We start from the raw sequence: 23,617 nt of genomic DNA on the forward strand, positions 1-23,617 counted from the left end.
ACATTAGGTGGCCTTTTACAATTGTGTATTTCATTGTGTTTTATGTTTTTTTAAAATTGACCGGTTTTGTATATTTTAGAATAAAGTGAATACATTTTTTACAGTACTAGCAGACTGGGTGGTTTTCCTTTCTGGTGAATGTTCGCCCGTTCCACTTAGATGAATGGTATGAATGGTGTGTGAAAGCTGAGTCCTGATTTATGAGCAGGTAACAATATCTCCCATTGGGAAATCTCTTGTTTTACTTTTAAAGTATATTGGTGCTCTATTTCCCTTTGGGTTATCAAGAGCCCCTCTCTTTCTTTTCTTACCTACAACATGCGGACACAGACAAATCAGGGGGACAACCACTCGGGAGCTCGGTGCGTGCCGTCAGTCACGAGCACGGACGTCACGCTTTATTTATACTCCCTGGTCTGCGCCCGGCCCAGGGAGTTTATTGCAACAAAGTAGTGTTCGGGCCTGGTAACTCACTACTGTCTTGTTGGCCACTAAACCACGGGGCCTGCTCTAAGCGTATCAGGCAGCGCCTCTCACACCTCCACACCCAACGACCTGCACACCCACCTGGTAGTTGTTGCAGCTCCGATCACTCCGGCAGCCCCGGTCGTGCAGCATTGACAGCAACAGCCCCCCGCTGCCTCAGGTCTCGCACAACGCCTCGCTCTCTGGGCGCCCCAGCAGCTCCTATCACTCTGAGCCGTCACGTCATGTAGTCAACTCCATCGGAGCCAACACACTCCTACGGCAGCTCCAGACTTCACCCAGTTGTCCCTCTTCATGTCACTACAGGTCTGCGATTCCTCCGGATCTATCGAGTTAGGGAGGCCCCGTGGTATCTATCGAGTTAGGGAGGCCCCGTGGTAGGCCACTATATCCGGGGGATACCTGGCGCCACCCGGCGTGGATCAAACGGAACGGAGAGAGGCTTCAATTGCGATAGTGTGTCTCTGCATCACTACAGACTGACTTTCCTGCTTTTTCAGCCTGGGTAGAGTACTTCTTTTTGTCACATTATGCCGGATTTAGTAGCTCGGCCGGCAGAGCCCACTTAATGTGCGTCCATCTTGCAGCCAGGCAAAGTAACGCCCCATGCTGCACAAATATTTTAAAGGTAGTTGATGAGTACTTAAATTGCCAGGATCAGATACCCACCACAATAGGTGCAATGTAAAAGCTTGAAGTGTTTTTCTTTTTTCCATTCACTCCCTAACTGTAGACCTGCAATTTTCTCACACTTTATGCCAGCAGGAGCAGTGAGTGAGGAAGTCCGGTCAGGAGCACCCAAGTGGTATTGCCTCGCCTATCCTAATAAACCATCTCTCTCTCTCTCTCTCTCTCTCTCTCTCTCTCTCTCTCTCTCTCTCTCTCTCTCTTTCTCTCTCTCTCTCTCTTCTCTTTTTTTTGCTCTCCCCCAGGAATCATGCCAAGCGAGAGGCCTCTGTAGCTCGAGTCCAGCTTCAGAACCTGCTCGAACACCTGGACTACCAGTACAACCGCTTCACCCAGGAACATAACATCGTAGAAAGACGCAGCATCCTCAAGTTCAAGCAGGAGATCCAGGTACTGGGCAACAATCTACCAGATCACAGACCATATGCACAGAATAGTGTACCAAGAACGTCTCTTTCACAAGTAAATGGTCTTTTAAAGACCTGTGAAGTACTCGGGTGCGGCTGTGTGTGTGCCCGGGAAGCTGTGTCAGCCCCGCTGGGTTGGTTCTGGAGCCCTTTGATCCCAATGTTACTTGCATTATACATGGAAATTATGGTCTGACTGCTGTACCAGAGTTTTGACTGTATACTATCAAGTCTTTGATTTATGAGTGAGTTGGAGGACATGGTGGTGGAAGGAAGTTGGATGAGGTTGTGGCCTTCCTTGAGGGTTCTATTGGCAGGTGGGAATTTGATGCATAGGGTAGTGAATATGCACTACATGAAATGGTGGGTGTTGGGAAGGGATGTTCACATCCCTGGGTGCATGATATGGGGATGCTCGAGGGTTGGGTAGTAGAAGGTAGTGGGGTTGGGAGTTCATGGTGATGGATATAAGATTTGGAAGTGGAAACCCATGGTGCAGGTACTGGGCAGCCCATAGATCCTGCAGATGGAGGATGCTTCCTTTCATGCCTCAAGGGTTGAAATACATACAGGGGGTCACAGATACTCACAAACAAATGCAGAGGGGACGTCACAGAAGCATAGCTACACACTGGAAATGGCAGCTACACAAAAACAAGGACACGCTGGGAATCGCAAGCACACACACACACATGTGTGCTGAACAGAGACACACAAACTGGCAGAACTCAGTGCGGGGCAGAGAAACTAAAAGCTAAATGAAGCGCGTGGTGGGAGCGTGAGAGACAGAGAGGTGACGCCATGCGCGTACACATTGCCTGTCCGGACGCGCACATGTTTTGTCCCCTTCGCACACCAAACCGACAACAAAAAGTCTCGCCAAGGCGAAGCAGGGCATGCGCTGCGTTCTGTAGGTGAGACCTAAAAATAGATGTACTGCACTGGGGCTTTGGGTTCCTCTGGAACCAGCCTGATTACGGTACTCCAAACCCCATGCCGGTGCCTTTTCAGCTGGAGCTCTCAGTTTCCACAATAGTGGATATGCATTGATGCCATCAGTACCAAAGGATTCATGCTCTAGCAGTTAGGCACATTGGCCCAATTTATTCTCCTTCCATCATTGTTATGGGACACCTACACTCTGCAGCTGCCTTCTCACCGGATTAGCATGTAACTTGAGATAAAATGTGTGTGTTTTTTTTATTTATTAATCCACAGGCTCAGTATCAGGAGCGCCCAGTAGAATTAGCACAGATTATATTTGATGTCCTCGAGGAAGAGAGAAAGATCATATCTGCAGCCAAGGATGCTGAGCAGGTACATTTATTACGCTACCTTGTTTTTATATAACCCACACTTGTCTATTACTCGGGTGTAAAGAAATAGTGGGAGCAGGAACGTTATAATGATGTTAGAGAGAGAAAAAGTTGCTTCTTTAGAGGATTTGCTGGCAATTTAGGGTAAATCAAGCAACTGAATTTTGTGGTTCACGCCCTCCGATGTACGAGATTTGTGAGCTCTGTAAATGAGCCCTAATCCAGGCCCTGATGAGAGCAAATAATAAAGAGTTGGGGTGATATTTGTATTTCCGTTTATGCTCGCTGCATAGCATGTGCTGATTGCTTGCATTATTTTTGTTGTGCCTTCAATTTATTTTACCAAGGTGCTCAGTTTTCAATCTACACCGAATTCATATGTTCGAGGCATGTGGACTGCTGAATTCATATCTTAGCATAGATCGCCGCCTAGTGTTGGGTCCGGATGTTTGCACCTTGTTGTCCTGGAAGAGTCTTCGAAGTATCACGAGATAGGTGACTCCTCCCCTGGGCTGGGCATTCTCTCCATCATCAGATTGTTTTTTTCCGCCATTGGGTTCAGATGCTATTCTTATACTCCAACTTTGGAACCGAAATTTTGCAACTTTCAAAAGGCCAAAATGCCTTCTACCTCGATGGTATTGTTCTCATTCGGTACCCCTTGACTCGATCAAACTTTCCATCTCGATCCGGTCGTCGACGCGGGCTGTTGGGCCTTTTCGACGCCACGTTGGCTTGCTGTTGATGGAAAGGAGCCCGTTTAAAAGGTGACCACAATGTCACTCCAAATTCCCACATACTGATAAACACACAGTATGCAACAAGTGTTTATCTCCCGAGCACAACGAAGATAATTGCCTGGCGTGTGCTCAGTTCCGATCAAAGAAAACTATCCGGAACCGATGGGCAGCTTGGCAAGAGATGCAGCGGCAGGCACCAGAACCGGAGAACATTTTCGATGACTAACACGACCTCCTAGAAGCGGTGGACTCTGACCTCGAAATCGTCACCGTAGAGGACCAGTCGGACTCCGATGACCAGATCACACCGGGGCAAAAAGTGAGTACCGAGCCCCCAACCCCGCTTACACCCAAACACAAGGCTCCGGTCGAAGCATCGCCTAAAGGCCTTAGCCGAGATCGACAAACGCCTTCAGAGACCCCGCCTTCCGGCTCGGCTCCGAAGCACAAACCCAAGCCTTCTGATACCCCGGGAGCGAGCAACACTCTTCCCAAAAAGGTCATCAAACCGAAGACGGTTGTCGAGCCGAAAGCCATCGAGCCAAAAAAGAGCCTCGAACCAAAGAGGGTCGTCGATCCGAAAACAACAGTCGACCCGGAAAAGGCCGTTGAGCCCAAAAAAAGTGTTGATCCACGAAAACAGGATCACACTAAAAAGCCTGTCGACCCAAACAAAGCCGTCGACTCGACAAAGAACATCCAGCCGAAAATGGTCGTCAAGCACAAAAGATACGCTCAACCATTGCAAGTTATCGAACCGAATAATCCGGTCGATCCGAAAAAGGTTGTCGAACCAAAGAATATCGCTGAACCAAAAAAGGCAATACAACCGGCTAAACAAGTCGAAAAATAAGTCATCGAACCAAAAAAGATCGCTGACCCGAAAACAGCAGTTGAGCCGAAAAAAGCTCCACAGTCAAAGGCCCTCGAGCCAAAAACTTCCCACAAACAAGTGACTAAGCCAAAACCATCGGCTCAGAAACCACGGACAGTTTAGGAAGAACTTTTCCATCCTGATCCAGTGAGCGAGGAACAACCTAAACTGTATATAGACCCTGAAACAGGACACGTTACAGTTTACCACAGGAAAAAGAGACAATTGGACACTGATACTCCTTCCCCTGTTCCTCCAAAGAAAAAAGACTTTTGGACAAGGATGAGGCCTTTTACTCCTCCTCCTTTCTTCCCTAACATGCCTTTTGTGCCTTACTCTCCTACACATTCAAACTATGATGAGGCAGACAACACAGGAGAAGATCCTCAGGATAATTTTGGAGAACCTGAGGATCCAGATGTATGGGATGACCAGAATGATCCTTATGATACACAACCCATCCCTGACACTTCCCCATACCCTACAAAGCTGTCACCTATTGACGACACTATTGTTTTTAACCAATTACTAGATAGGGCAGCGAAATACCATGGTGTAGACATGCACACTGACCCAATAGAGGAGGATTTTCTATTTGCCACTTTTCCTACTTCTGAAAAAAGTTTACGGACACTTCCTATGTTGAAAGGGGTACTAAAACACGCGCCTGACATATTGAAAGACCCAGCCAAAGCACATGTACTCAATCCCAAAATTGAGAAAAAGTATAAATCAGCCCCTACAGACCCTTCTTATATTAAGTCACAGTTGCCATTAGATTCACTAGTTGTGGCAAACGCTCGAAAGAGAGCTAATTCACAAACAGGAGATGCTCCCCCTCCTGACAAAGAGTCAAAGATATTAGAAACCTCAGGCAAAAGAGTAGCTTCACAGGCAGAAAATTCCTGGAGGATTGCAAACACACAAGCTCTATTAGCACGTTACGATTGAGCACATTATGACCAACTTGAAGGTTTACTACAACACCTTCCAGAACCTTTTAAAGCTAAAGCTAACGACCTGATACAGGAAGGCAAATTTATAACTAACGCTTCCATTGAATGTGCACTAGACACAGCTGACACAGCAGCCAGGTCCATTAATACTAGCGTATTACTACGCCGGCACGCATGGCTACGCATATCTGGCTTTAAAAACGAAGTGCAATCCACCATCCTCAACCAACCAGTTAACCAAGATTTCCTGTTTGGCCCTGCAGTAGATACCATCTTGGAAAAAATGAAAAAAAGATACTGAAACTGCTAAGTCTATGGGCGCACTTCAGTTTCAACAACCCAGAAGTTCCTTTTGTCGCTCCTCCTTCAGAGGCTCAGGGAGAGGCAACACATCACATACTTCTTCAACATTCAAAAGTAACACCCAGAGTACCTTTAATAAAGGCTCAAACAGAGGGGGTTATAGAAGCAATAATAACAAGGGCAGAGGACGTGGCGGCAACAACACCAGAGCCTCCGCCGCCACCAAACAGTGACTTGCTCACACTCCCTCCAGACCACTTAACACCGGTCGGAGGCAGACTACAACAATTCCTACCAGTCTGGAACAACATTACCACAGACAGGTGGGTGAGACAAATTATCCAGTATAGTTATTGCCTGGAACTCACTTCTACTCCACCCAACATACCACCCAAATACCGTCCTATGTCCAAAGAACACATCACGCTGTTACAACAAGAGGTCACATCCATGCTACAAAAGGGAGCCATAGAGCCAGTCCCCTTTCACCACCAAGGAACAGGAGTATATTCTCTATACTTCCCAATTCCCAAAAAAGATGGATCCCTCAGACCCATACTAGACCTCAGACCTCTGAACCAATACATACTCTCAGAGCATTTCCATATGATTACTCTACAACAAGTCTTCCCGTTGCTACAGCAAGGCGACTTCCTTGCTACATTAGACCTCAAAGATGCATATTTTCACATACCTATACATCCAGCTCACAGGAAATATCTCAGGTTCACAATAGAAGGTCAACATTACCAATTCAAAATGCTCCCCTTCGGGGTAACTACAGCACCAAGGGTGTTCACAAAATGCCTAGCAGTAGTAGCAGCACACCTCAAAAGGCAACACATCCACTTGTTTCCATACCTAGATGATTGGCTCATAAAGGCCAAATCATACGCACAGTGTGCAAGCCACACGTCTCAGACAATCCAGCTGTTGCACAGTCTGGGGTTTTACATAAATTACCTAAAGTCACACCTACAGCCCCCCCACATACAACAATAACTGGGAGCTACAATACATACCTCAGTGGCAAAGGCATATCCAAATCAGCCAGGATAGCCAGCATACAAACTCTCATTCAAATGTTTCAGCCACAGCACTCTCTGCCAGCTCGAGTGTTCATGCAGCTCATAGGCATGATGGCCTCCTGCATATTCATTGTCCCTTATGTCCGACTTCAAATGCGTCCATTGCAAGAATGCCTAGCACAGCAGTGGAACCAGGCTCAAGGACAACTTACAAAACTCTGCAGTGGTGGAATCCACAAAACCTTTCCAAGGGGCGACTGTTCCAAGAGCAGTATTGACAGCGGACGCATCACTGACAGGTTGGGGAGCCCACCTACTTCAATACACAGTCCAAGGGTTCTGGACAATCAAACACAAGACACTGCATATCAACCACTTAGAGTTGCTAGCAGTATTTCTAGCACTGAAAGCATTTCAGAAATACTTGTACAACAAGGCTGTGTTAATCCGGACGGACAACAAGACAGCCATGTACTACATCCAGAAACAAGGAGGGACACACTCTCCACAGCTTTCTCACCTAGCACAGAGCATATGGAAATGGGCAATTCCCAAAAACATTTTCCTCTCCTCGCGGAACGCCTGCCAGGGAAAGACAAACAAATAGCAGATCTGTTAAGCAGACACAGCCAATAGCTACATGAATAGGAGATTCACCCTCAAGTTCTCCAACCATTCTTCCAAGAATGGGGGCATCCAGAGATAGATCTGTTTGCCACAAAAAAAACTCAAAATGCCAGTACTTTGCCGCCAGGTTCCCACACCCGTTGTCACAAGGCAATGCGATATGGATGAACTGGTCTGGCAGATTTGAGTACGCTTTTCCACCAGCCCCACTGATTCCGCTGGTGGCACGCAAACTACGCCAACAGTCACTCACAATGATCCTGGTTGCTCCCACATGGGCAAGACAGCCATGGTACACAACGCTCCTAGAACTTTCAGTAGTTCCCCATCAAAGACTGCGCCTCTTGACACATCTTTTAACTCAGAACCATGGAGAAATCAGGCACCCAGATCCCAATCAGATGAATCTAGCGATCTGGCTGCTGCAGTCTTAGAGTTCGGATACCTTAACTTGCCTCCTGATTGCATGAACATTATCAAGGAGGCAAGGCGCCCAACTACTAGAGCATGCTATGCAGCTAAATGGAAAAGATTTGTAATTTATTGCAATAATAACCAAATCAATCCATTGGATGCTTCCATCCAAAACATTATCTGTTACCTGTTACATCTTCAAAGGTGCAATCTAGCATACTCTTCCATAAGGCTACATCTTGCTGCTATAGCAGCATATCTCCAAAACAGACAACACATGTCCCTGTTCAGAGTACCACCAATCAAAGCTTTTATGGAAGGACTTAAAAGGATAATCCCTCCAAAGCATCCACCTTCACCAGTCTGGAACTTAAACATAGTACTCACCAGACTTATGGGACCTCCCTTCGAACCACTACATTCATGTGAATTACAATTCTTAACATGGAAGGTGGCATTCTAGATTGCCATTACCTCCCTCAGGAGAGTGAGTGAGCTACAGGCACTAACCATTCAAGAACCTTTCATGCAGATACATAGCAATAAGGTAGTACTTCGTACAAACCTTAAGTTCATGCCAAAGGTTATATCCACTTTCCAGATCAACCAGTCAATAGAATTGCCAGTTTTCTTCCAAAACCTGCAGTCAGTGGCTGAAAGAGCCCTACACACACTAGATGTAAGAAGAGCTCTGCTATATTATGTTGACAGGACTAAATCATTCAGGAAAACAAAGCAACTGTTTATTGCTTTTTCTTCACAACATAAAGGTAATCCCATTTCAAAATCAGGAATAGCCAGATGGATAGTTAAATGCATTCAAATATGCTATCAGAAAGCTAAGCACACTTTAACAGTTCCCCCAAAAGCCCACTCTACGCGTAAAATGGGGGCATCCATGGCTTTCCTCGGAAATATTCCCCTAGAAGACCTATGTAGGGCAGCTACATGGTCTAACATACACACTTTCACTAAACACTACTGTGTCGATGTGCAAACAAAGCAGCAAGCTGCTGTAGGCCAGGCTGTCCTTAAAACTCATTTTCAAACTGCTTCAGCTGGGGCAGGTGACCACCGCTAGAGGAGATACTGCTATACAGTCTATGCTAAGATATGAATTCAGCAGCCCACATGCCTCAAACGGAAAATGCTACTTACCAGTATGTATCTGTTCTTGGCATGTTGGGTTGCTGACATTCATATCGCCCACCCTCCTCCCCGGTGCCTGTCACAGCTTCAGTAATCTTCCTACATCCACTTACATGGTCATTCGTACTTTTCTATATTCCATCTTTGCCACAATGGCGAAAAACAATCTGATGATGGAGAGAATGACCATGCGCACTGTAGTCCAGGGGAGGAGTCCCCTATCTCGTGATACTTCGAGGACTCTTCCAGGACAACAAGGTGCAAACATCCGGACCCAACACTAGGCGATGATCTATGCTAAAATATGAATGTCAGCAGCCCTACATGCCAAGAACAGATGAATACTGGTAAGTAGCATTTTCCTTTAAATCTGCTTCTCCATTATGCTTCAGGAGTCCATCTTCCCTACCTCTCTGTGCTACTTGATCCACAGGCCTCCTCCTACTCTAATCCCATGACTGGTGCAATTTCTCTTCTCCTTCCTCTTTTCCAATCACTTGCTTGAGTTAGTTACTTTGGCTTGATTAGACTTCTCATCTATCTTCCTCTGAATTTCTGTATTTTATTAACCTCCCAGTTTGTCGAGCCTGAGCAGCTAACATGCAAATCCAGTTAGGGGCGTAGAAGTTAGGAGGGAATTCCTGTAGCTGCTTCCATTGTGTGGTCCTCTTAGGGCTTGAAAGAGCTTGGTGCTTGATAACTTTCCTTGTGTCTCCTAAGATAAACTGCCAAAATAGCTTATTTGCCTTTGCTGTTCCCATTGATATAATTAACATTAACTGCACCTCCTTGTGGCTTCTAAGTCCCGGCCATATTACCTTCTCCCTACCAATACTACTTCCTGAGTCTCACTGTCCTCCGGAAAATTTAGTATTTTCATGATTCATCTTAAGTAATCTCTGAAGTGGCACCATCTTCCCATTCTTTTCATTTCCATTGATACTGAGTCACTTCTTAGCCTTAAATAACTTGCTGCTTTTTTAGAAAGCTGCACATTACACCGGTCACATCCCCTTACTGGCCCTTGTAGCAATAAATAATCTAAATGGTCTTTAGGAAATTGTGTCTACTGGTTGTACATGGATTGTTACCAGATGAAACTCAACCTCAGACAAATCTGGTGGGTTTTAGTAAGCTTCATTTTCCTCTGGACACACCTGTCGACTTCAGAGCCTAGGATAGTTTGAGGACCTCTCAGACCGAGGCAAATTTAATGCCATGCCAGTATCTGCATCCTGTGACGTCACTGTTACTCTATTCCCACAACCTCACGTATTGGATACTTTCATCCTCAGGATATTTCTGAGCACATTCAAACAGTGGGGCAAGTAACCGTACTCTTGCATGTACTCCCAATTCAAGAGAAATTCATTACTGTTCATACTCTCCCCACTTCCCCATCCCTTTTCTGCTAAGGCGCTTGTTAACCTAATTTTTCAATCTCTAACATCCTCCTTGCGTCACTGTCCACCTTCTCTCGTCTCTCCCAACTCCAACCTGTTGCTGCTCTCATACCTTTTTCTCCCATCACTTATAAAACGCCATCTCCCTTTCCTTCTCCTCTCAACTGTTTAAAAAAAATGCTGGCCCAGCACCACATTGAACTCAACAAAAAGGCATCTCTCATATCTAACCTCTTTATGATGGGAGACATCACAGGCTGGTGAGTAACTGGAGATGGTGACTGTGTTGCAGTAGGCACCAGGACTCCCACAGTTCAACAGTTGTTTCTAGTGTACCTCCAGCCTTATTAGCTGGCAGCAACTGTGCTATGGAAGAATGGATAGGACTTCCATTCTACTGGGTCTGCTCGGCAGGATTTGGGGGACACAGTACTGGGGCTCCGATTGACCATGAAAGTATTGCTTGCACACATTTGTTGCCCCCTAACCCCACCCAGCTAAAAGCTTCAGCCAATGGATGGCGGAGTAGTGTGGGCATGTGGTGCTGACAGGTGGCAACCTTCCCTGTGACTGCAAGAAGTTGCTCTGAGCTAAGTGACAGCCTCTGCCACAACCCGCGCCAGTACCCCAGCCAATGAAGGATTCAACAAGGACCTGCTCCATCCTCCCTAGCAAAGTTGTATCCATTTGCAAGTTTCAGTTCCCAAAAGTAAGTGTAATTGGTACCTATAGACCAACATCAGCCAAATGTATTCCCCTCACTTGCTCAGCCCATTGTTTGTGTGGACCACCAGAACTGGAAACTTGGGGACTTATTTGTAGCTTTGCGAACAAGGACTCATTCACAAATGTGACAGATGTTAGTCCATCATTATAAATGTGTCATTGACTACATGGTGGATGGGATATCTGCAGCACTATGACCGATTCTCTCCCCCCCACCCCTTCCTCGTTGTAGACCCCACCAAATTCCTACACTCTCACCAGATTCCTCTTGTCTTCCCAATTCACCCACCCTACATTTCTAATTTTCTTACTTTCCAATAATCTCCTAAATCTCCACACTTTGACCACCCCACCCCATCCCCTACCTAACCTCTTCTCTTTGACTTCCCACTCCTATCTTTTCCCTGCTCTACGACTCCTAACACCGACTATGCTGTATTTTCATCTTTGTAAGATCACTGAGAAAGAATCTGTTCTAATCATAAACATTTCACCCTTACCACCACCAGCGTCCCAGAGTTCTCTGGTGCACTGTTAGGTTCTATGTTGGTTAGATGCTTACCTTTATCACACCTCTGTGTACTCTTTCCGGCTAATCTACCACCGACCCCCCCCCCTCTCTTGCTGACAATTCTGCCTTGTCTAAAGCCTTTCTTTTTTTTAATAAATTTGTTTTATGCAACTGAACAATAATACTTAAGAAGTCATGTATGGTGCAGTAACAGAAGTAGAACTCAAATTGTTGCAAATATAATCATTATCATTGGACCCATTTCCCCCTCCTGGCCAATGAAAGCCAATATATGCTGTTGTCAACTGTCCTCGTTGTGAGGGGACTGTGTCTTGGACCGAGAAATGGTTGTCAGTAAGTTGGCCGAAGAGTCTTATGAGACATTATAGATTCAGGTCTCTGCCGAGGTCTCATGCATCGTGTGACCAGTGGACTGATGAGTCTTGATTCCCTATATCCAGCCCAAAGTGTTTTCTCCATGGGTACCATATCCTTTGAAATTTCTTTGGGCACCCCCTGCTACGATATGTGACTTGCTCAGCCGTCATGTACATGTCCATCCCCTTAATCCATTCCTGTATGGACGGACTGTCAGCCACTCCTCAGTTTCTAACTATGTCCCGTTTGGCCACCACCAACCCCAATGAAGCAAAGATCAACTGGGTCCTAGTGACGTCCACCTTGCTAGGGATCCCCAGGAGCACAAATTTCGTTACCATTGGTAATGTCACCCCCAAGACCTTTCCCAGTAAGCCAATCACTTTCGTCTAGTATGGCCTGAGTATAGGACAAGCCCAGAGCGTATGGTAGAAGCGGCCTTGACGACCACCTCCCTGGGATGCATCAATGCCGCCTACCATTCGATATTCTCTAGGGACCCCACGTCCCTCTCCCATCTTGTTCAGAGACCTAGTAAACCGTCATGAAGATTATTATTATTATTTTTTTAAACATTTTTATTTGCTTTTCCATAACACATACACATAATGAGCAGTATCCCATCTCTGGAATCCCTTTAGTTTACTCAATTCCCTCAGCCAACTACATCGCCACAGCAGCGTCTGCCTCGTTGGCTTACGCTCCCAGTCCATACATCTCGTCGCCTGTTCCCAGACATCTACGGTAACTCAGGTGGCTGGAAGCAACCTACTCTTTCCTGAGCCCCCATATAGATAGTGGAGGTATATGCGCTTTGCCATGACATGCCTCTCTAGTGCATAAGTAGGGTGTGTGGCTGGGGCATGTATCCAATCATTAATGGGCGCTAAATGTTCCTCCCAATAATAGGCCTCTATGTTCCGTAATGAAATCCCCCCACTATACTGATGCCTCTGTAGGGTCGTCAATGCCACCCATGGATGTTTACCCAACCACAAGAAGGCCCTCAGTTCCGCATTTATCTCTCGGAATAACCTTATCGCGATGGGGAAGTATTCGTTCTGGAGCGCATAGAGATACCTTGGGAGCGTCATCAACTTGAATAGGGCCGTGCGGCCCAGAATCGTGAGGGGGAGGAGCCTCCATCTAGAGGCGTCTTCCGCAAAGGTATCTGAGATTCTTTTAATGTTTTTTTCATAGGAGAGAGCCCTATCCAGTGTCACATATACTCCCAAATATACAAACCCCACTCCTGTCATTTGCAGCCTTCCCGGCAGGCCCGCCCAGTCCTCTCGACCCCCAGGATCATACAGAATCGACTTATGCCAATTTATACAGTATACAGCTCTTGCCCCGTATCTATCTAATTCTGCAAAGAGAGCTCCTATCGTCGTTGCAGGGTGCATTATATACAGGGGGACATCGTCCGCATACAGCGATATCTTCTCCTCTACCGTGTCCGCCTGCCCTATTCGGACCCCATCATATGTCCCCATTTTGTCTAACCGCGCCTGCCAAGACCTCAATCGTGAGGGCAAAGAGCAGGGGAGAGAGGGGACATCCCTGCCTGGTTCCCCGTCTCACCGGAAAATCACTTGATAGTATCCCATTGACCGTAACTTGTGCCCTGGGGTCAGTGTACAGCAATTTTACCCAATTCCGAAAATTGGGGCCAAAGCCAAAGCGCAGCAAGACCCCATCTAGGAACGGCCAATGGACAGCGTCAAACGCTTTTTCTGCGTCTAATGACAAGAACAAATGTGCCATTCTATGCTGCGCTCTGTCCCGCATAACCGCCTTAAGGGCCTCCCAGAACACTATCCTCGAGGAGACCGTGCCCTCATTTTCAGCAACATAGACTTTTACGTCTGCCCGGAGGCCTTTTACCACTTCTTGATTCTGCAGATCCCAGGCCGTCAGTCTCCAGAACCTGGCTCTATCTTTCCTACCCCTTCCTATCACCGCCAGCAGAGGCGAGTGGTCCGATACACCTCTCGCCTGGTACTCTGCAGTGTCCTGTACCGCTAGCGCCTGTCTTGCCACACAGATATAATCCAGATGCGAATACACCCTGTGTACACCAGAGAAGAACTAGAACGCCCTCCTCTCAGGATGGAGCCATCTCCACATGTCTATCAGTCCTAGTGCAGCCATAGTCTTAGCAAGCAGGGAAGGTGTTTGGGCCCTGGTCCTATCTCCCGTCCTGTCTGCCCCCGGAACCATCACATCATTAAAATCTCCCCCTAGTATCTGCTGGGTATCTTACATGTTCAATATGATTTCTGTGACTCCCTTAAGTGTAGCTGCTTGCAACATCGGTGGCGCATATGCCGAGATGATAGTGTATTCCTGTCTCCTCCAGTGTTCCCTCACCCCCACATATGTACCCTGGGGATCTATCCAGGTCTGTGCTACCTGAAACGGTGGATTCTTTTTAATCAGGATAGCTACTCCCCTGGAGCCCGAGGTGAAGCCGGCATGTGCCAACACTTTATATTGTCCTCTAGCCAAAAAACTACACTTGACTCCCTGCAGATGTGTTTCTTGCAGTAGGATGACATCCGGGCCCATTCGCTTCAAGTATGCATTAACTAATCTCCTCTTTATTTTACTGCCCAGTCCGTTAACATTCCAGGTGAGTATCCTAACCCCCTTTAACGGCTGTACTGTGTCCGTCGCACTATCCTGTGTCTGGCCCTGTGTCATGATATTAGCTGTCTGAAGTCTGTTGCAATGATGCAGCTAAATCCAGAGCACTGGTGGCCACTGCGTCATGCAACCAAACTGTCACCCTCCCCAACTCCTCGGTGACGGGGCCTCTAGGTCGTGAGCTGTCTTGGATCTGTGGCAACGGAGCAGCTAAATCCCAAATACTGGTGGCCAATGTGTCGTGCAACCAATCTGTCACTCTCCCATCCTCCTCGGAGACGAGGCCTCTAGGCCGTGGGTATGTGTGATCAGCCTGACCTGCTGTAACAATCCCCCCTCCCAAAACTCCCAGTCCATGCACATTGTCGAACCTTCCCCCCCATAAGTGCCCCAACTTGCAACAACTGCCCCACCCTCAACTACCCCCCCCCCCTCCTGACCCACCTTCACCATAGGCTCTGTATAGAACTTTCGGGCTGAGAAGTTCTGTCGCCCACTCCAACCACTCCCCCTCTACAAACTCAGCCCCCGGATCACGTCCGGGAAGCGAAGAACACTCCCTTCACCTGTGTTTACACATTCGAAGGCTAACTACCCAAAGAAACAGTTAAGCAAGAAGTATAGAGGTTGTAACCACTTGCGTGCAGTCCGGCTATAAGCCTGGTTCAGTTTCGTCCATGTCGTCCAAGTTCATGAATGTGAGTCCTGAGTGGCATCCTGCGATATTCCGGCCGTCTTGGCTGAGTCTTGTTCCATTTCGTGAATTGCAGCCACCAGCGCCAGTGTCATCCTCACCCTCCGATCGGTCGGTTCTCGCCAAGCAACGAAACCTGGAGCCTCCAGGATCCTCGAGGACAGAGGAGGCTGAATTCCTTCTTTGCCGGCGTGCTGGGCTTTGCGTTGGATACGGGGTCGTCTGCACCCTTCTGTTGCCCCGTGTTCCTCTCTGTCTCTGTGTCTTTGGTTGCCCCCACTGGGCTCCAGATGCAGTCTCATCTCTTGCCGGCCCTCCCTTCTCCCCCTCAGCTTTCTGAAAGGGGGGACGCTCCTCCAACCACTGCCACACATCCTCCGGGCGAGTGAAAAAGTACGTCTGCTCCTTATACATAACTTTCAACTTCGCCGGGAAGAGCACCATGTATTGAATCCATAAGTCTCTCAGTTTTGCCTTTACTAGATCAAAGGAGCGCCTTTGTTTCTGCACCTCCTGGCTATAATCCGTAAATATCATAATTTGCGTATTCTCCACTCGAATCTCTCCAAGCTTTCTGGCTTCTCTCAATATCAGGTCGCGGTCGGCGAAATTGAGAAAGCGGGCTATTACTGGTCTCGGTCGCGCCCCCACCGGTGGTCTCGCAATTAACGCCCGATACGCTCGTTCTATCAGAAAGCACGCGGAGAACTTCGCTGTCGGGAAGGTCCTCTGCAGCCATGAGTGCAAGAACGCCGCCATATTGTTCTTCCCAATTCCTTTTCTGAAGCCCACAAAGCGTAGGTTGTTGCAGCCGGCCCTATTTTCTGAGTCATCCACCTTCCACAGGAGTTGCCGATGCGAGGCCTGGAGTTCAGCCATGTCTTTCTTGAGGGTATGTATGGAGTCCTCCGCCTCTCCTACTCTGGTCTCCGCTGTGGTTACTCTCTCGGTTAAATTGCGAAAGTCCTGTCTTAGCAGAGTGACCTTAGAGCCCACCTCCCCAATCTTGACCTCCAGGCCTGCACGGGACGCTTTTATGTCGTCCCGCGATGCTTGAATGGCCCTCATCAACAAGTCCGTGTCCGGGCGCTGCCCCGTGACCTCGGTCACGGCATTGGGAGGTGGGGCGGCATATCGATCCAGGGTTCCCTGCCGCGGGGTCCTAGCCGGCGCCTCCTTCTTACCCATTCCGGTGGACTGGCAAGTGTCAACGTCCCCCTGTCAGATCTTCTCCTTTCCCCGTCCGGCCACTGCCTTCAGCCCGGAGCACCAACTCTACTTTTCCCAGTTTTGCAGGGCTCCCTGCAACAGAGCACTCGGATGTCCTGTAGGTCGGTGCCTCTTCTCGCCCGAAAACAGGCCTCTTCAATCCGCCCCCCGGGACCCAGCTCCAAAGCCTCTAAGGGCGTTCAGTTGCAATCACCAGATCCCAGTGGGCATGAGAGGAGAATGTGAAGGGGGGGGAGGGAGGGGCACGGTGCAGTAGCCCCCACGTCGTTTCCCCAGCCCCAGTCACCGGGTTTCCAAGCCGCTCTCCGCCGAAGCGTCACTTCGGAGTTGTCCCACCTTAGCCTCGGTCCGTTTCCCACTAAGCGCCTCTGTGTCCCTCAGCTGCCAGGCCCGCCCGCCCAGCGAACCAAACCGCTGCAGGTCCGAGCGCTCGGGAGGACTCCTCCGTACCGGCCGCTGTCAGGTACTCACAGCCTCAGCATCAGCAATGTCAGCAGCCGCCTCTGCTCCACAACTGCACCTCCTCACTGATCAGGGTCACCGCTGTCAGCGCCCCAACACTGTGCCCGCGTGGTTCAGGCCCGCGCAGGGGATTTCCTGAGCCACCTCCGCCGACCTCCGTTAGTGCCTCTTTCCGCCGCAGCTGCTCCGAGGCCCCCAGTGTCTCCGTCAGCGGCTGCCAGTACTGCAGTGCCTCTGCTTCACAGCCCGATACAATGTCCGCCGGGCGTTATCCCCCGGACACCTCCTCAATGCGCAGTCAGGCAGTCCCCTGCTCAGCAGTCCCAGCCTCTGCAGGTCCGGTTCCTTCAGCGGGCCGCCGCTATCTTGAGACTAGCGCCGCAGCGTCCCGGAGCCCGCTCGGAGTTTCTTACTTGTTTCTTGCGGTCTCACTGTGCGGCGCTCCCCTTTTCTTGCCTCTGTACATCGACGGGATCTTTGCCAGTCTTTCAGTGTCCAGATCTGGACTGAAGGACGCTGTTGTGAAGTCGGATCACAATCAGCTCGCCGGAGCTGCGGAGGCAGTCGACTTACTCGGCCATGCTGTTGGTCACGCCCCCTCGTGAAGATTATTATTGATGGTTTTATATGTGAAGGAGACCGCTTTACCAAGAAGTTCCTCCCGTAGGAGCCTATCTTTTAGGGAAGCGTATTCCAGGAGTTGCTCATGGGGGATGCTTTCGGCCTGCCACGCGTGTCGCAGTTGTGCATACTTAAGGAATTGAGAATCGGCCATATTATATTACTGTGCTAATTTAGTCCAAGTTTTAAGTTAACCTTTTTAGGTCTCGGCTAAGCGCGTGGAAGCGCGTTCTCGCCGAGAACCTATTGTCGGCGTGTGTGCTTCCCAGGAGACCATCCTGGCCGCGCGCATTGCCTTGGAGGCGATTTCAAACTGACACGCACTCAAGTACGAGCGCTGTTGCCAGTTTCTTGCAATGCGCGCGTTGATCCAGTACGAGCGCTGTTGCCAGTTTCTTTCAATGCGCGCCGCTCCAATACAACACACTCATGCACAGAAACACACACACAAGGGCACACACATATAGAGACACCACCCCCCCACATACACACACGCGCACACACACACACACACAAGTGCACCAAGCCCCCCCCGCCCCCACCGTCACCGTCGCACACATACATACATACACACACACGAGTGCACCAAGCCCCCCCAGCCCTTTGGGAACTTACCGGGCCAATGTCGCGCAACCTCCTGCTGGCGGCTCCAGGGCTCTCAACCGCGCCTGCCTCCTCTTCCGGTCCGGACCAGGCCCCGCCCCTGTCACAGGCGCCCTTGCCTGACTTCCGGTGCTGGCGCGTCGGGATTCCGGTGGTGTAGACTTTTTTTTTTTTTTTTTTTGGAGGAAGTGAGTTTGTGTCAAAATATATTTACCGCTGATCCTGCTGAGCCGGGGAGACTTACATCCGGTGTTATTTCATTAATGCCACAGAGCACAGGAATTCGTTCTGTTTTTGTAAAGGGAACGGACAGATTCAAACATGCTCTCCTCAAGAGTTATAAAGCGTCCACAGCACGGACTTACACAACTTGAAGGAACAAACAATGAAGCGTATGTACTGGTATCCCCGTGTTCATTAGTAAGCGCAGGATCCTTTTTTGCCCCGAACTGTGTAGCTAACAAACAGCTCTCTGATACATGGCGTTATTTTTGTTCTATTGGCAAATATCAATCTGTTAGGCCAGCTTTCTGAGACCATCAGAACTACAAGCCTGCTTCACCTCGCACTTGCCAACGATTGGGCAATTTCCATCCGCCTCCTGTCGAGTCTGTTCTCACGATGAGGGTCCTCCTAAGAGCTGGGGTGAGAGTACGGGCTGGAGAGAGGAGGTGCGTTTCATTGACATGAAAAAGAATTAGAGGGGTTCCTGTAAAGGTGTACGTAGAAACTGACGGATACAATTGAAAATTAGCAATAGGCGCAAAACGCAAATATGCCTGTGCACACAAGAGCTCTGCACACCCGGCATTTATGAAAAATAACCACAAAAACTGCACATATAAAGGGAAGCCCTCGGCTTATATGGATCCCTTTTTGCACGACTCGACTGTCCATTCCACCTGTGCCTTCCACCATACCAGTTGCGTAGCCAGAAACCCTTTTTATCGTTACCTCACTTGTAAGCACGCAGGCATGCCATACTAGATGGAATGGGGAGGAGTGTACCAAGCTGTACTACAGAACGGTTAAGAGAACCATTAAAGCAGGCTTTGTGCTTTTTCCCGTTCAATGTCTCAGGGTCGTCCGCAGGATTGGAGCCATGTCAGTGCCAGGTCTGCGCGTGTACCTACCTGTCCCAAGCTTGTCTCTTTTGGGTCCCTTTTTAGAATAGCAACGGCGGGCACAGGGGGTGAGTGGCAGAAAACGTGAAAAGCCTTGGTGCAAGGTCATCGGTTTAGAGAGAAGAAACGTGACCGCACAGATCCAGCCCCGAGGGGACGCCGAGAGAATGTGTCCCTGTGTATCTAGGGTGCGTTTCCACCAGCTGCCCGGGGCCCGGCGCTGTTTGCTCAGCCTGGCTCTGCTGATAAGCCAGGATTCCAACTTGTGCAAGAGCTTTTGACTGGATTAATTACCCCCGCCTCTGAAAATCAAGTAAAAGTGGCGTTTTGTAAACAGAGTTAGATCTTGCAGATTGCGGGGGCGGGGCAGAGGTGACACGCTTGGGTGACTTTATTGGGCGGGCGTGTCAAGGATTAAAGGGACTCAGCGAGGGCAAATATGAGGGCTGACCTAGTAGCGCTCTTTACAGCACAACTATGTAAAACGGAGTCCCGTTGTGAGATGAGACGTGGCTGAGGTGCATCATCAGAGCTGTGTGAATAATAACTGCGTCAGCCCCGTGCGTGAGGTGCATCATCAGAGCTGTGTGAATAATAACAGCTGTGAGCCCTGTGCCTGAGGTGCATCATCAGAGCTGTGTGAATAATAACAGCTGTGAGCCCGTGCCTGAGGTGCATCATCAGAGCTGTGTGAATAATAACTGCGTCAGCCCCGTGCGTGTGGTGCATCATCAGAGCTGTGTGAATAATAACAGCTGTGAGCAACAGAATACTCTTGCACACACTCTCACTGCTCATCAACTCAAAGTTTGCTAAAAAATGTATGCAACGCATTGTCATACACAATGCCAATAACTCAAACTTTAATGCTTCGAGACCTATTGCATTGTAAATGCTTGTTCAACTATGTCCCCTATCGTGGAAATGCCAAGGAGGTCCCAGGCCTCGAACCCCAGTAAGTTTGCAGATTTCTCTAAGCCTGGCCCCCTCCCAAAGCGGTGTGGAACGCGTAAGCCACTTCGTCCAACCCAGGGTCCTGCTAGCCTGCTTCCTTGCCATTAGTGTCACTTAAGTCGCCGGTAGCAGTCTTGAGCTTCCCTTTCCCCCATATACTTAATGTAGGTGTGTATGAGGTTGCATTTTCTGCCTTTCAAGACAGTATGTCGGGTGATCTCTATGTTTGTGCATCCATTTGTTGATGGCAATCAAGTGGGATGCCCAATAGTAGGCTTCTACATCAGGGAGTGCGATTCCTCCATTGTAGGGGTTGCGCCTCAGTGTCTGTAGCGCGATTCCAGGGTGTCCATCCTGTCAGACTAGAGATAAAATTTTGCTGTTGATTTTGGAGGGGCGTATAAGAGTTGCAGCAAGGTGATCATTTCAAAGAGAGCAGCGAGACCCAACAAAGTCAACGAAGGTCTTTTCATCTCTCTGTATCATCCTTAAAGTTGCCCAGGACGACATGCAGATTCTCGCGTCTGCACATCTCCACGTGGGGCGTTTTAACACAGATACCCAGATACTTAAAACCTCTCGACACCACTATCAATTCCCCAGGCAATGGGGGTGCGTCCGATGGGCTGTGTACCGTGGATCTATTCCAATTGATTTTGTAATCAGAGTGTTGTCTGTATTCGGTAATCAAATCAAAGAGAACGTAAAGGGAGATTTTCTCCTCTTCCGCGTCTGCGGGTGTGATGGGGAAACCCCGGATCGAAAGAAGAAGCCTAATAGCGCAGGCAAGAGAATCCAGAGTAAGGGCAAAAAGGAGGTGCGATAGGGGACAGCCCTGTCTAAAGCCTTTCTTGACCCCATCGTCCTCGACAATAGCAACTTATGTGTCTTTGTAAACCTCAGCATTTAGTTAGATATACTCAATGTAACCCCAACAGATCTCTTTTACTGAACTAAGAAGCAATATACATGCACCAACCAATAAATGGTCTGTTCACTCTGCCAGTCATACCCTGGGTGCAATCTTAGCACTTCACAGAAAACACTTTTTAACCTGCACTGACTGCCATGCCATCACCTTTCACCTCAGTCAACCAACCATATGGACTACTCAAATTTCCCCGAAGATCAAGACCTGTTTATGACCTTGGAAGAAACCAGGGGCTAGATGTAGGTAAATCTTATTTACCGATTCATAAATACGGAATTTTACCGATTCGGTATTTATGAATCGGTAAAAAAGATGTAGGTAAAAATGGGGTAATTTTTACCGAATCGATAGGATTCGTTATTTACCGATTCAGTAATTACCGAATCGGTATTTGCCATTGATTCCTATGGCCCTTGAAGCCCATAGGAATCAATAGCAAATACCGATTTGGTAATTACCGAATCAGTAAAAATACCGAATTGCCAAGGGGGACAGGGTGTCACTTTGACACCCTGTTACACCCCTGTTTCTGGCTTGTGTGCCATGTCTAAGGGCATGTATGTGTGTCACATGGCACAGGTGTACATGCACAGTTGTGCATGTACACAGGAATTCGTTATTTACGTGGAGAAGTGTGGCTCACTGGTTAGAGGAGGCAGACCTGGAAGCAGAGGTCAGCCCGGGACCAGGGTTCAATTCCCGGCTCGGCGGGGTCTTGAGTCCTAAAATGTCCATGGACTCGACAATTCTCGCTCCGGTGCCTACTCGATTCACGGGTTCCCACTCTGCGACTCTGGGCAATAGCTTGCTTAATCTCCACAACGGCACCTCGCGGCGGGATGCCTGGCTTTGACCTTGCGGATACCCTTCCGGGGTATCTCACAGGGGAATACCAGGACGGGTTCCCTAAGCAAGCGCCTTGATGCCTTCGGGTGATACGTGCGCTATATAAATCGCAATACATTTACATTTACATTTACATTTACCACCCAATGGTATTAGGTGGTAAATAACGAATTCTAAAGGCCTTGTAGCACTGTTTAAAGTGCTACCTACATAAGAAATTACAGATTCAGTAATTTTACCGATCGGTAATTTTACCGAATCTGTAAAATGACCGATTCGGTAAATTTACCGAATCTGTATGTTTTTGCTACCCCTACATACCAATGTCCAAATACCGGTCGGAAACGGCCAAAAATCGGTATTTTCGGCCGTTTCCGACCGGTATTTGGACACCTACATCTGGCCCCAGATCTTTGATTGCATCTAAAACCTCCCTGTTCCTTGCAAGTCAACACAACATAGGCTGGTTCGCCTAAGAACTTAAATAAGTAAACACAGAACCCTTCAAACACGTAGGACCAAACAATGTACAAAAATGACAAACTATAATTTCTGAATCCACTGTAGGCTATAGAAAATTGGCCTCAGAAAAGGTAGAGACACCTATCATGGCACACGCTACCAAAGCCATCTGCTCATCCAGAAAACTGAGCACTTTCAAAAAATTCCATAACTTTCAATGAACCTTTGCTTCTACAAAGCCAAAAGCCGAGCCCTTGATCCAAACCTCATGGTCAAACTCCCACCTCACTGTTGATCAAGCCATCTTATTCATGCAAATGGATGATGGCTACACCATGCTCAATAGCCTCATTTACTCCTCACTCACCTTCCTTAGGGGGACTCTACGTGCTGCTTCACGCCTCTTAAATTGCATGAAGAAATGTGACCACATTGCTCGCACACTAATTGAACTCTACTGACTCTGCATGCTGGCTGGCCCTCATCAACTGCACCTTCTACAAAGCCATCACATTCAGAAACATCTGATATCTGGCTAACGAGGTTACCACCCCTGTGGTGCCTCTTAGCACACGTGCAGCCGCTGAAGAAATGAAAAAAAACACAAGGCAGCAGGCCATCTCCATTTATGCACTGAGGATCTGGAATTATGTCCTAGTATCCAGCCTCACGCTCCCACCCTAACCCCTACTCCAGTATAGGAAATAGTTGAGGATGCATGTCTTGAAAAACTCTACATGGTGACAAAATAGCAATATACTTCCACTCTCAAAACTTGTCTACCCTTCTAATCACTTGTTGACAGGACAGAGCTCTGCAGCCTTTCGGCTATACACATGCTCATTTGAATCACACACACACATAAAATACACATTCCTTTGAGACCTCCTAGCAACAACCACCAAGCCCAAGACTCCTTGCCCCAGCCCTCCTCCCACTTTCAGTTGACTGCTCACCAGGTAAGAGTGTTCATCTAACACTCCCTCGCCAGCATATTTAGATATGAACCTCAACATTTCTTACATCAAGCCAACAA

At 48.3% G+C, this 23,617-nt stretch overlaps 1 protein-coding gene across 2 annotated transcripts in view; it reads left to right on the forward strand.

The window, feature by feature from the left end:
* Positions 1–23,617, forward strand: part of STAT2 (signal transducer and activator of transcription 2) — a 534,553-nt gene that overhangs the window by 91,440 nt on the left and 419,496 nt on the right. For both annotated transcript variants that reach the window (XM_086959626.1, XM_086959619.1), the window contains exons 4-5: positions 1,419–1,563; positions 2,799–2,897. In XM_086959626.1, the coding sequence (XP_086815752.1) occupies positions 1,419–1,563; positions 2,799–2,897 (244 nt within the window). The remainder of the gene's footprint in view (positions 1–1,418; positions 1,564–2,798; positions 2,898–23,617) is intronic.

Source organism: Lissotriton vulgaris, chromosome 1_1 (assembly GCF_964263255.1).
Source record: "Lissotriton vulgaris chromosome 1_1, aLisVul1.2, whole genome shotgun sequence".
Lineage (NCBI taxonomy): Eukaryota > Metazoa > Chordata > Amphibia > Caudata > Salamandridae > Lissotriton > Lissotriton vulgaris.